The 13,719-nt window shown below is 38.2% G+C and overlaps 1 protein-coding gene across 10 annotated transcripts in view; it reads right to left on the bottom strand.

Annotated features, from left to right (window-relative positions):
• LOC147369013 (uncharacterized) overlaps positions 1–13,719 on the bottom strand; it is a 284,030-nt gene that overhangs the window by 198,359 nt on the left and 71,952 nt on the right. For 6 of the 10 annotated variants that reach the window (XR_015167078.1, XR_015167077.1, XR_015167076.1 and 3 more), the window contains one exon: positions 4,173–4,222. The exons of the other annotated variants lie outside the window; for them this stretch is intronic. Coding sequence is in view for 1 of the 6 variants with exons in the window: in XM_086410714.1 (XP_086266840.1) it covers positions 4,173–4,222 (50 nt within the window). In the remaining 5 variants the exon portion in view is untranslated. The remainder of the gene's footprint in view (positions 1–4,172; positions 4,223–13,719) is intronic. 10 annotated transcript variants of the gene reach the window in all.

A 13,719-nucleotide genomic window follows, 5' to 3' on the forward strand; every position in this document is an offset into this window, starting at 1 on the left:
TCCCTGAGCTCCAAAGGGTAGGTTCAAACAGTTGCTAATCAAGGAAGGAGGAGGTGCACTGACAAGGGGGGAGCAGTCACAAATGAATAGTACAGACTAGGGACAGGATCATGGTTTTGTCTCAACAGAATATCTTCGAGCTCTTCTGTAGAACTAAACCCCCCAACATGTAGACCATGCTAACTACCTAATGAAGAATTCTTCAGGGAAGATAGGGAGACCACCTGAGGCTAGATTCAAGGAAACATAGAAGCTTATCAGATCACCTGAGGCCAGATTCAAGGACTACTGGTATCTGCACAAACTCTGATCTTTATCAGCAACCAAGCCCTTCAACCACTGCTATAAAAGTTAAGTCGCTCAGTCATGTCTGACTCTTTGCGACCCCCTGGACTGTAGCCCACCAGGCTCCTCTGTCCATGGGATTCTCCAGGCAAGAATACTGGAGTGGGTTGCCATTTCCTTCTCCTGGGGATCTTCCAGCCCAGGGATCGAACCCGGGTCTCCTGCATTGCAGGCAGATGCTTTATCCTCTGAGCCACCAGGGAATCCACTGCTATAAAACTCCTTACCAAATCCCACAGGTTGGGACAATTTGCAGAGGGCACAAGATGCTCCCCTGCCAGGCAAAGCAATAAAGGTATTTCTTTCCACTTTGCCCAAAATTCTGTCTCAAAGGTTCAATTCAGCACGAGTGCAGAGTACTACCTCAGTCCAATATCAACACATAAAAGCTGTGAAAATGTCACTGAATCATATCTTGCCTGGAAAATCCCACGGACAGAGGAGCCTGGTAGGCTGCAGTCCATGGGGTCGCTAAGAGTCGGGCATGACTGAGCGACTTCACTTTCACTTTTCACTTTCATGCATTGGAGAAGGAAATGGCAACCCACTCCAGTGTTCTTGCCTGGAGAATCCCAGAGACGGGGGAGCCTGGTGAGCTGCCGTCTAGGGGGTCACACAGAGTCGGACACGACTGAAGTGACTTAGCAGCAGTAGCAGCAGCAGCAATAAGGATATTCTATATCTTTCTCGTAGAAATAACAAGCTGATTTTACACTTGTCTGTGAATACAAATATTTGGAATATGCAAGTATAAATTGACTTTCATTACACTTAATTAAATGTATCATTTAATTACAAGTCCTCCAGGAGAAGTGGTCAGGAGTGGTTTTACATGACAAGACTATGCTAGAATCTCATCAAAGAGACCTCTTGCCTGTAGTTCTTATCATGACTGAGAACACTAAATATTGTATCACTGACAAATTATCCCTCAGTCTCTGAACCGTTATTCTCACCAATATCTTCCCTTTGCCATCTCTTCACTCTTCCAGGGTATCTCCTCATGGTAGGAAGGATGTACTAAAACTCCACAGTGCCTTTCAGAGCCCCTAGCCTAAACGTGCTCTTACCAGATGCACTTTAGACCAAAGCACTATTGCCCACCCACAGCTTTTAAATGATTTGTGAACCCAGAAATGTTCCTATAACTTAGCAAGAAGTGTGCATAACCTATTTACCTTGGGAATTGCTGACGTACCTAGCAGTTTTTTTTTTTTTCAAAGCATATGTTTTAAACACTTTACTCTTTCTACTCCAAATTAGGTAAGACACCACTAACATATTACAAGTTGCAATCTATCTCAGTAACCAGGATAAGCTGAAATCTGCAGGATTCTAAAACTGGGTAAAAGGCATCAAATGTAAACCAAGTTTGTTTCACTGACAGCACAAAAATAAAGCAAAGCAAATAAAATAACTGCCAATAGTCTTCATTAGTCACATGCATAATGCAGTATTTATGAAAAAGCAGGGATTCCTTGGTGTCTCAGCTGGTAAAGAAACCACCTGCAATGCGGGAGACCTGGGTTCTATTCCTGGGTTGGAAAGATCCCCTGGAGAAGGGAAAGGCTACCCATTCCAATACTCTGGCCTGGAGAATTCCATGGACTGTATAGTCCATGGGGTTGCAAACAACCGGACACAACTGAGCTACTTTCACTTTATGAAAAACAATACTTACAAAAGAGAAAAGACTCTGACAAGGACGGTGCTGAGTTATGGTTTTGTTTCACGGCAATGGGTAGCCTATATCAATGAAAATCAAATTAACATACTTACTGTGATTACTAAAAAGTGTGAGCTTATATTTCAACAATGGATCTCCAACACTGTTTTTCAACTTTGTTGAAATATTTTCATCCTCTATCAGATCTTGCAGATAGTATCTGTTACACCAGAGCTCTGATCCTTCATTACAAACTCCCAGTGGACTACATCATTTCATCATTGAAATGTCTTTCTTCTGTTTGTTTTACCATTCCATCATTTTGTGCCCCACACACCCTCCCACCAAACTCATCCATATTAACCAACTTTTTAAAATCTACTTTTCCCATAAAACATTAAATATGCAGCCACGGAACTATATTTAACTAAATTAAGTATATCTGCTTTGGTACGTTTATCAATTTCATTTATTTATTAAGTTCTGTTTTAAAAAACATGCTAAATTGAGGTATTAAATATGAAGCTGGTTCTCTTACCTGTGTAAAAGAACAGTGTACATACAGTTCTGGAGGCATAGATTTCACGGCTATCCCACAGCAGCCTTTGACCACGGCCAGCTAATCCCACACGCTCAGACATATGAATGGCAACACAGACGCTGGAAGCCTCTTTCCCTAAGTTCACCTGGGTCTGCTCCAGTTCATGCCCTCTCTTCTCATTTCCCTTAAGTGTGACACCTGACACCCTACTTCATATTTTGACAGCTGCTTCTATTGCCTTCACTTTGGGCAAACATTTTCAAATTCTTTTCGGTCTAAGGACATCAGTTTTCTCACTCAACTCTTGACTCAACTTTCCCTTAATTTGGATGGCCTCTTTACAGGTTTATCTCGTCTCATTCTCAAGTACAAAGAAGTTCACCAGACAAGAGAGAGTGGGGAAATTTTTCAGAAATGCAGGAAAACTATTGAGACTATGTATCAAATATTCCCTCTTTTTATTTCCTTAGAAGATCTCTCAGACAACCCCTTGACACACAGAGAAATACACACAATATCTAGTTAACAATGTGGTACTGCCTCTGAAACACTCAACCACTAAGTACTGAAGTTAATTTTTATGTTTGCAGGTAGGGGCAGGCAGACTGTCACATGAGACTGTGAGTTCCTAAAGGGTAGAGGCTTCTTCAGTTTTGCTCCCTTTACAATATTCTCTGCCTAAGCATTACTACATATATATGCAATTAAGTTGAAGTCTGACCATTCAGGGACAAAGGCACAATCTGCATTTTTATAAGATATACCTCCCCACCCGGAGACAACAAAAAATCTGCAAAACACAGCTGAATAAATGAAGGATTCTGATACAAAAACACACAAGGGCCCAAACACACATTAACCTTTAAAAATAAATAAATAAACCAAGACATGGTAACAATGCGGAATCTCTAACCTAACTGAAAATTTTAAAATGTTTTCATAAGCGTTGAATTTTGTTATGCATTACTTATTTTTCCACAATTGTAATAGAATAGTTAAAAACCTTTCTCTATATTTTTTTTTTTTTTTTTTGTCCCCTCAGAGAAAGGTGAAGAATGAGCTAGGCAAAAATCTGTTGTGAAGTGAAAGTTGCTCAGTCATGTCTGACTCTTTGCGACCCCATGGACTATACAGTCCATGGAATTCTCCAGGCCAGAATATTGGAGTGGGTAGCCTTTCCCTTCTCCAGGGGATCTTCTCAACTCAGGGATCAAACTCAGGTCTCCTGCATCACAAGTAGATTCTTTACCAGCTGAGCCACCAGGGAAGCCTTAGAACACTGGTGTGGGTAGCCTATCCCTTCTCCAGTGGATCTTCCCAACCTCAACAGATAATTAAAGGGCAGAAGAAACTAAAATCTTGGAGAGGGATGAAGCTACAGAGGAGAAAAGAAGGGAAAATTTGAATTTCAAAAAGAAGGAATTGAGGTCCAGCCTGAGATGTGTTGCTCTTTGTCTGACAGACAGCATGGGTTTTCTCTTTTTCTCCCTTACTCAAAAGATAGGCATTCCATAGTCATACTAATTTTAAATTTCTATGATGTGATTTTGGAAAGTGCTTTTATAAGTTTATTCTTAATTCTGAGCTATCTTTGGAGACCCACATCCCGATAATACTTACACTGCCTATGGGAAAAGATGGTAAACGTTTTTTTCTTTTTTTTGGTATATCTGGAACAGAAGACAGAAATATATTAGATGTTAAATAAATATGAATTGGAATAACTTGGCAGACATTCCAGATTTCTTTTCTTCAAAAGAAAAGAAAAAGGAAAAAACAGCCTTAGATATGAACTTTATTTTTTATTAATGTGCTTTTCTTTCCAGAAACATTCAAAATTCTGGAAAAAGCAGAGTCTGTCTAAGAACAATATGTGAAAATTTTTCTACTTTGCTGTAAGGCTGTCCTCAGGAGAAAAATATCAGACAAAACTCATTTTCAAAAGCAGACAGAGTTGCAAGTTTAGACTGAATTTAAAGGAGTGAACTGAAGTATGTGATTTTCCTTTTTTGTTACCAAAGGAATTTTTTCAAACCAATAGAAAGAACTAGGTAAGTTATTCACTACAGTACTCCATATTTTTTAATGAATATGGCAAGTCAACGTTTCAACATACTATGTTAGAAGTGGCACTGCCATGAATACTTTCTAATTTTTAGTCAAAGTACTCAACTATTTTACTTTAGATCTAACACTTATAATAGCAGACATCTAGAAAATAGAATATGTCATTTTATTTCATTAGAAGAACTGGCTCATTCCACTCGATTTATATAATTTATTTTTAAATGAGAATTATTGATCCCCTGTCAACATTCATATTTCATTTGGGAATGTTTGATCATACATTTGATCTGAAAAAAAAGAAAGCCCATCATTTAAATATGCATTGGCTACTGGAAAAACAATATATCAAAGACAACAGCAAAAGAACACACACAAAAAACCTAGTCTTTTCACTTACTGAGTTTTGATTTCAATATTATTTATTACAACATATATATTTGATATTATTTTCTATCATTATATGATCAAATAATTACTCAATATAATAAATGAAGACAACTATAAAAAAGCTGAATCAAAAATTAATTGAATAGCAAAAGAAACATTAATTTAAAAAAAATGAGTTCCAAAATGATAAACACGATTCTGCAGATTGTGATAAACTCAGGCTGGTATTTTTTCTTTGGAAGGGTTTGTGATTAAATTAGCTTTTACCAATAAGAGAATAATAGTATATATGTGCTGTGGCTGTGTGTGTATTTTTATGAAGGTTTATTTCATATATTCTATTATTAATTCAGCAAATGTTTATGAATATATACTTTCTGAGAAGTTATTATAATATGCTTTCTGAAATGAACTTAGAATTTATAAAGGGAAAGGTGGAATCTTAAAAAACTGTGATCTAACATGCTGCTGCTGCTGCTAAGTCGCTTCAGTCGTGTCCGACTCTGTGCGGCCCCATAGACGGCAGCCCACCAGGCTGTCCCATCCCTGGGATTCTCCAGGCAAGAACACTGGAGTGGGTTGCCATTTCCTTCTCCAATGCATGAAAGTGAAAAGTGAAAATCATTCGCTCAGTTGTATCCGACTCTTAGCGACCCCATAGACGGCAGCCTACCATGCTCCTCCATCCACGGGATTTTCCAGGCAAGAGTACTAGAGTGGGTTGCCATTGCCTTCTCCGGTAAGGTTTAACATACAGTATGAGAATTTTGGGACTGGAATTCAGATACAGCATGATACATGGGAAACAGTTCATGCTCTGAGTCCAGACCTATCTTCCAAACTGACTCCAACCCTTGATAATGGAAAGTTGGTGAATAAATTAATCTATGTCCTTCAGTTTATTTTTCTATGAAATCAAAGAGATTTCAAAACAAATTTAACAGGGTTACTGTGAATATGGGCTTCCCTTGTGGCTCAGCTGGTAAAGAATCCACCTGCAATGCAGGAGACCTGGGTTTGATCCCTGGTTTGGGAAGATCAGGGCTTCCTTGGTGGCTTAGCGGGTAAAGCGTCCACCTGCAATGAAGGAGACCTGGGTTCAATCCCTGGGTCAGGAAGATCCCCTGGAGAAGAAAATGGCACCCCACTCCAGTACTCTTGCTTGGAAAATCCCATGGATGGAGGAGCCTGGGAAGCTGCAGTCCATGGGGTCGTGAAGAGTCAGACATGACTGAGTGAATTCACTTCACTTCACTTTTGGGAAGATCTGGAGAAGGGAAAGGCTACCCACTCCAGTATTCTGGCCTGGAGAATTCCATGGACAGTCCATGGGGTCACAAAGAGTCGGACACAACTGAGTGACTTTCACTTTACTTTATTTCATTTTACTGTGAATAAGTTTTCAGCATATATTGATTGAATATTATTTACAACAAATGGTAGAAATTATTTGGTTCATATGGACATGTTTCTGAATTGTGTCTTTTTACTTTTTCTTAATGCTTACCAAAATATTTGTACTCCTTTCCTGAATTTTGTCTTTCCTTGGTCAGGCAACTATAAAGATGGCAACTGTGAAAGAATCCACCTGTAAAGCAGGAGACCCAGGTTCAATTCCTGGGTCAAGAAGATTCACTGGAGAAGGAAATGGCAACCTATTCCAGCATTCTTGCATGGAGAATTCCATGGACAGAGGAGCCTCGTGGGCTGTAAAGCCCATGGGGCTGCAAAAGTCGGACATGACTGAGTGACTAACACACACACACATGGTTTATATATGGCTTCCCTCCTGGCTCAGTGGTAAAAAAAATCTGCCTGCAAAACAGGAGAGGTGGGTTCCATCCCAGGGTTTGGAAGATACCCTGAAGAAGGAAATGACAATCCACTCCAGTATTCTTGCCTGGGAAATTCCATGGACAGAAGAGCCTGGCAAGCTACAGTCCATGGAGTCACAGTCACAAAGAGTCGGACAAGATTTAGTAACTAAACAAAAACAAATAATTCATAATTGTACAACTGAAGAACTATTAAGTGAGGTCATCTCCATGATTACCATCCAGATTAAATAACTACAAAGCAGGAAGAAAGTCAAACCCATCTGAGAAAAAAAAAAAGCAAAATATATGATATTATATATCTTCTCACACATCATAGGTAGGTTTTAAAATTATGAAAACAGTCATTGTGATGGAGTAACAGAATACAATGCTTCCTGGAAATGAAAGCAATATTTCTGGTGAGGGGGTATATCTGTTATGGAAATAATGATCTTCTCACTCATATCTGAGAATGTAATGTGCTATTATTGCCAAAGAGTAGTCTAGAGAATCATTTGTCTCCTCAGACTGTCTATTAGAATTCTTCTTAATTAACCCAGTTATTGTTCCCATCCCTTTCAGAATTACACTTTCTATCATTCAAACACTGCAGGTGTCACACACCCAGAATAACTCCCAGCTTGGCCCCTCAGCTCTGGCATCACTTTCTCTAACTGAAATGGGGCTTTCAGCAGAGGTAACTTAGTGGACTAGTACCTCAGTAACTGGTGATATCTACACACACTGAAGAGTAAAAGAAAGGATCTAGAAATGATTGGAGAAGACACACCATGGAAGAGAAAATAAATGGTTAGGTACAGCCAAAAATGATGAAAACACCACCACTGCCAACTTCAAAATGATAGGTAATGGGAATAGAAGCTACACAACCCAAGTAGTAATAGTCTCATTTGGCTCATTTATTTCTTTGCAAGGGCTTCAACCCCTGATGAATGTTTTTTTACATAGTATTACTATCTCACCCTATCTAATTTCTATGTCCTTCTTCACAAAGTCTAATAATGGATGTTTCAAACTAGGGTTTCTGTCTTGAACACATAGAGAGTAATGTGAAATAATATATAAGCTTTTTTAGGTTATATGGAAAAGGCACGAACAATTAACTAATGCTGCTGCTGTTAAGTTGCTTCAGTAATGAGGAACATCTTAAACATTGTAAGAAAGACAAAAGATTGTAACCATAAACCAGATCAGAACTTACTTCATTCCCATTCACTCTTCATTCATAAAATGCATCACTAGATTCTCCAGGATCATAAACTATACATTTATTATTAAAGGAAAGAAGCTTTGTAAGGAGAAGAAAAATGGGAGGCAAAAGGCAAAATAATAAATATGAGTTGAGATGATAAAGAGCTATTCAAACATGAAGGCAAAAAACATAGGGCCAAGACAAAGCTGCAACAACCCTTGCAAAGAGGCCAGTGCTAAATAATGAACGAATAAGGCAGTGAGAGAAGTAGATGAGCTTGGGAATAAAACAATACTCTGTAAACATAATTTTTAAAAGACATGTCCTTCAAATTTAAAACCTGGAAATGTGGGGAACCTAGGCCTTTGGAGAAAGTTGATTTTCCTGCCAGCATATGGATTAAGATATGCATCCACATGTGAAAAATTACAGTGACTGGTAGGAAAGGATTTTAATAAAAATGTAAATTATATTCTTAAAAACAAGCAGAACAGAGGCAAAGTTTCTTTTAAACAGGCAAGGGAAACTTACTGAAATGACAACAGCTAGCAGAGAAAAAAAAAAAAAACAATTTTGGAAAAAAGCAGATGAAGAAACACTTATTATTAAAGGAAACTCAGTCAACTACATTCCATGTAGTCAGTTTGGTAAGTGAAAATTATGAAATAATAAGGAAATAGCTAAAGTGAAAGGAATGCATTCTAAACTGATATTTGGGAGGATTGAAGTAAAATATTTTATATAGAAAAATGAAAAAAGTAATTAACACTCAATAAAAATATAAAATTTAATGTACTGAATATCAGTTAAGTTCACTTGCTCAGTCATGTCCAACTCTTTGTGACCCCATGGAATGCAGCACACCAGGCTTCTCTGTCCATCACCAACTCTCGGAGCCTACTCAAATTCATGTCCATCATGTTGGTGATGCCATCCAACCATCTCACCCTCTGTTGTCCCCTTCTCCTCCCGCTGTTAATCTTTCCCAGTATCAGGGTCTTTTCCAATGAGTCGGTTCTTCACATGAGGTGGCCAAAATATTGGAGTTTCAGCTTCAGCATCAGCCCTCCCACTGAATATTCAGGACTGATTTCCTTTAGGATGGACTGGTTGGATCTCCCTGCGGTCCAAGGGATTCTCAAGAGTCTTCTCCAACACCACAGTTCAAAAGCATCAATTATTCAGTGCTCAGCTTTCTTTATGGTCCAACTCTCACATCCATACATGACTACTGGAAAAACCATAGCTTTGACTAGACAGACCTTTGTTGGTAATGTCTCTCATTGTTTCCATTGTTTCCCCATCTACTTGGCATGAAGTGATGGGACCAGATGCCATGATCTTAGTTTTGTGAATGTTGAGTTTTAAGTAAACTTTTTCACTCTCCTCTTTCACTTTCATCAAGAGGCTCTTTAGTTCTTCTTCGCTTTCTGACATAAGGGTAGTATCATCTGCATACCTGAGGCTATTGATATTTCTCCCAGCAATCTTGATTCCAGCTTGTGCTTCATCCAGCCCAGTGTTTCTCATGATGTGCTCTGCATATAAGCTAAATAAGCAGGGTGACAATATATAGCCTTGATGTACTCCTTTCCTGATTTGGAACCAGTCTGTTGTTCCATGTCCAGTTCTAACTGTTGCTTCCTGACCTGCATATAGGTTTCTCAAGAGGCTGGTCAGGAGCTCTGGTATTCCCATCTCTTTAAGAATTTTCCAGGGTTTGCTGTGATATATTCCCCTTTACCTGAAAAATTCATTTTCATCCCAAAAGACAACAGAAATTATTTTTTTTGACATTATTCACATTCTCCTTTGTCTGTTCTTCAAGAACACTTTATGCATCCATCTATTTGAACTCATCAAGTTGCTATGGTTTTTACATACTTGCTTCTCTGTGCTCCTGGGAAATACTATGAACACAGAAATCTTAGTGAAATGCCTGTGCAATAAATATAGAGGAAAGTGAATGGTGCATTTTGCTGGATTATGATCTGATAAATAAATTGTGGAGAGTCAATAAAGCATCCGTTACTTTGCTGGGTCTGATGACAAAGATTCTTAACTTTATGAATGAACAGTAACTTAAAATGACTCCTTATGATCTATCAAACCTATTGTTCCTATGTATATACTTTAAATTCTTTAGTATCAATTTAAATACATCATCCATTATAAAACATTCCCTATTTGTTCCAGTGCTTTATGACATCCCATGTATGGTTGTTAACAGTTTATATCCTTAAAGAAATACTTTAAAACTTTTCCCATTCTCACTTATTTTTCAACTAAATTATGATAAATATCCTAGAAGGCATTGGCTGTCTCTTTAAGAAAGAGTCCTGTTTGCTTACAAATTAAACTTAGTGCTTTACCTAGAACTCAATAATTGGCATTTTCTATTCATTTGAACAAATGGGCCATACATCTAACATTCAGAAAAATCAGAAAACATTATTTGTAAAGAAAATAACTGTGCAAAAACTCATAACTCTCTTAAGTGTGTGTGTGTGTGTGTGTGTGTGTGTATGAAAAGAAATATTTTAAAAATGTTTCCTCTCCTTTTGCTTTCACTACTTTAACAAATATAGAAATGTTTTCTTCTAATGAAGTTGGATATGAGATTAAGGTTTACTGGGAGATCTATTTGTCTCTGGTTTTTTTTTTTTTTTTTCTTTTTTTCCCTCTCTATTAGTGCCCTGGACTAAATCTGTATAAGAAGCAACTTGAGAACTGTCTTTATTGGAAAACTGAGGTCAAAATCCACCTAGACCTCCTGCGGATACACTTCACTAGGCCCTGTGATTATATTTAGACTTAGCAGCCATTGGGAATTTACTGTGCAGCATGAAAAACATTAAACTCTTTCAGATGCTTGCTCTACATCACATTTTGCCGTTAAAAAACAACTGCTTCTTGTCAGATCCAAGTATATAGGTGACCCTCTAATTTTAAACCAAATTGTAGAGGTTTCAATCTAGAAATTGCTTTGATTTTCTATAGAAGATACTAAATTTGCCAGCCGATTTATTTTAAATGACACAAATCTAAGGTGAGCAAGCGGTTTGATACCACAGAAATTGACACACAAACAGCGTCATTTTCCAAAATCAGAATATAAAGGTTATCATATATCAAGACTGAAAAAAGAGAGCTGAAAAGTCAGATATAGGCAAAAGAAAAGTTAGACATGAAATAAGAAACAATTGTTTTATTGTATCACTAGCATAGAAGCAGAAAACCACCAATGGAAGGATTCTTAGAAAGAATGAAGTACCAGCCCTTCACCCACAGCGGGGGGGGGGGGCACACTGAAGACACTTAAAATTAATGATTTTCCCTGGGGCATATAGATAAAAATGAAAGGGCAAGAACTTAAAACCTTGAAAGTGAAAGTCGCTCTGTCATGTTCCACTTTTTGCGAAGATTGTACAGTCCATGGAATTCTCTAGGCCAGAGTACTGGAGGGGGTATCTCCAGGGGATCTTCCAAACCCAGGTCTTCTGCATTGCAGGTGGATTCTTTACCAGCTAAGCCACAAGGGAAGCCCAAGAATACTGGAGTGGGTAGCCTTTCCCTTCTCCAGGGGATCTTCCTGACCCAGGAATCAAACCAGGGATTCTTGCACTACAGGCAGATTCTTTACCAACTGAGTGAGCTTTCACAGAAGCCCATGAAATCAGCACAATTCTAATACAATACAGGTACAGTACAATTTGTATAGTACAGTTAGTGCAATTAGTACAGTGCCTGGCTCAGGTATTAGCAAAGATAAGAATGTGGTTTCACAAGCCAGACTTTGTGTGTCCCTAACCAGTATTCCGGTGGATCATGGAAAAAGCAAGAGAGTTTCAGAAAAGCATCTATTTCTGCTTTATTGACTATGCCAATGCCTTTGACTGTATGGATCACAATAAACTGTGGGAAATTCTGAAAGAGATGGGAATACCAGACCACCTGACCTGCCTCTTGAGAAATCTGTATGCAGGTCAGGAAGCAACAGTTAGAACTGGACACAGAACAACAGACTGGTTCCAAATAGGAAAAGGAGTACGTCAAGGCTGTATATTATCATCCTGCTTATTTAACTTATATGCAGAGTACATCATGAGAAATGCTGGACTGAAAGAAACACAAGCTAAATCAAGATTGCCGGGAGAAATATCAATAACCTCAGATATGCAGATGACAGCACCCTTATGGCAGAAAGTGAAGAGGAACTCAAAAGCCTCTTGATGAAAGTGAAAGTGGAGAGTGAAAAAGTTGGCTTAAAGCTCAACATTCAGAAAACGAAGATCATGGCATCTGGTCCCATCACTTCATGGGAAATAGATGGGGAAACAGTGGAAATAGTGTCAGACTTTATTTTTTTTTTGGCTCCAAAATCACTGCAGATGATGATTATAAGCATGAAATTAAAAGACGCTTACTCCTTGGAAGGAAAGTTATGACCAACTTAGATAGTATATTCAAAAGCAGAGACATTACTTTGCCAACAAAAGTCCCTCTAGTCAAGGCTATGGTTTTCCCATGGCCATGTATGGATGTGAGAGTTGGACTGTGAAGAAGGCTGAGCACCAAAGAATTGATGCTTTTGAACTGTGGTGTTGGAGAAGACTCTTGAGAGTCCCTTGGACTGCAAGGAGATCCAACCAGTCCATTCTGAAGGAGATCAGCCCTGGGATTTCTTTGGAGGGAATGATGCTGAAGCTGAAACTCTAGTACTTTGGCCACCTCATGTGAAGAGTTGACTCATTGGAAAAGACTCTGATGCTGGGAGGGATTGGGGGCAGGAGGAGAAGGGGACAACAGAGGATGAGATGGCTGGATGGCATCACTGACTCAATGGACGTGAGTCTGAATGAACTCCGGGAGTTCGTAATGGACAGGGAGGCCTGGCGCGCTGCGATTCATGGGGTCGCAAAGAGTCAGACGTGACTGAGCGACTGAACTGAACTGAAGTGAACCAGTATTCATTCATCTAGTAGCTAGGTTACCTTGGGCAAATAGCAGAACCTCTCTGTGCCTTGGATTACCATGTGTAAATAAGGAAAGGAGCATAATTTTTATTTAGCATTATTAGAAAAATTAAATAATACACACAAAAATGCTTAGAAGTGTTCCTGACACATAAAACACGCTAATAAAAATTACCTATTAATATATAAAAAAATTATGATTGAGATGTTATACTATTTCTTGGCATCTACCTGTTGTGAAATATGTCCTTTTTTGGTGCCTTATTTTTCATGAGATAAATATTAAGGATATTTATCTGTTTCCTCTTATCAAAACCAGTCAAGAGATATAATCTAAACTGTCAATCGGTAACAAAAACTTGAATATATTCCAAGAAATTAATTCATATAATATTTATAGTTGCTAATGGCTTAATATATTTCACTTGCCAGATACAGGTTTCAATTTAAGAATCAATCTTTTAACTACTTATACTGTAAAAGAAATGTGGAGAAAAATATAGGATACTATGTAGGATCAGTAGAGTCTAAGTATATATTAAGGTCTTGCCAGGTGGTAGGTTGCTTTTTCCAGCTGTGAGTAAAACTGAGCACTGTGAATAGATAATAATCAATTTCACTTGAAAATTCTAATATGGGACTTCTTTCCTAATATGGCATCATATGACCAATCTTGAAATTACAGAAATTCTATGCAATATGATCAA

Source organism: Bos grunniens, chromosome 7 (assembly GCF_055505025.1).
Source record: "Bos grunniens cultivar Pamir isolate PY7600 chromosome 7, Bosgru_T2T1.0, whole genome shotgun sequence".
NCBI classification, from domain to species: domain Eukaryota; kingdom Metazoa; phylum Chordata; class Mammalia; order Artiodactyla; family Bovidae; genus Bos; species Bos grunniens.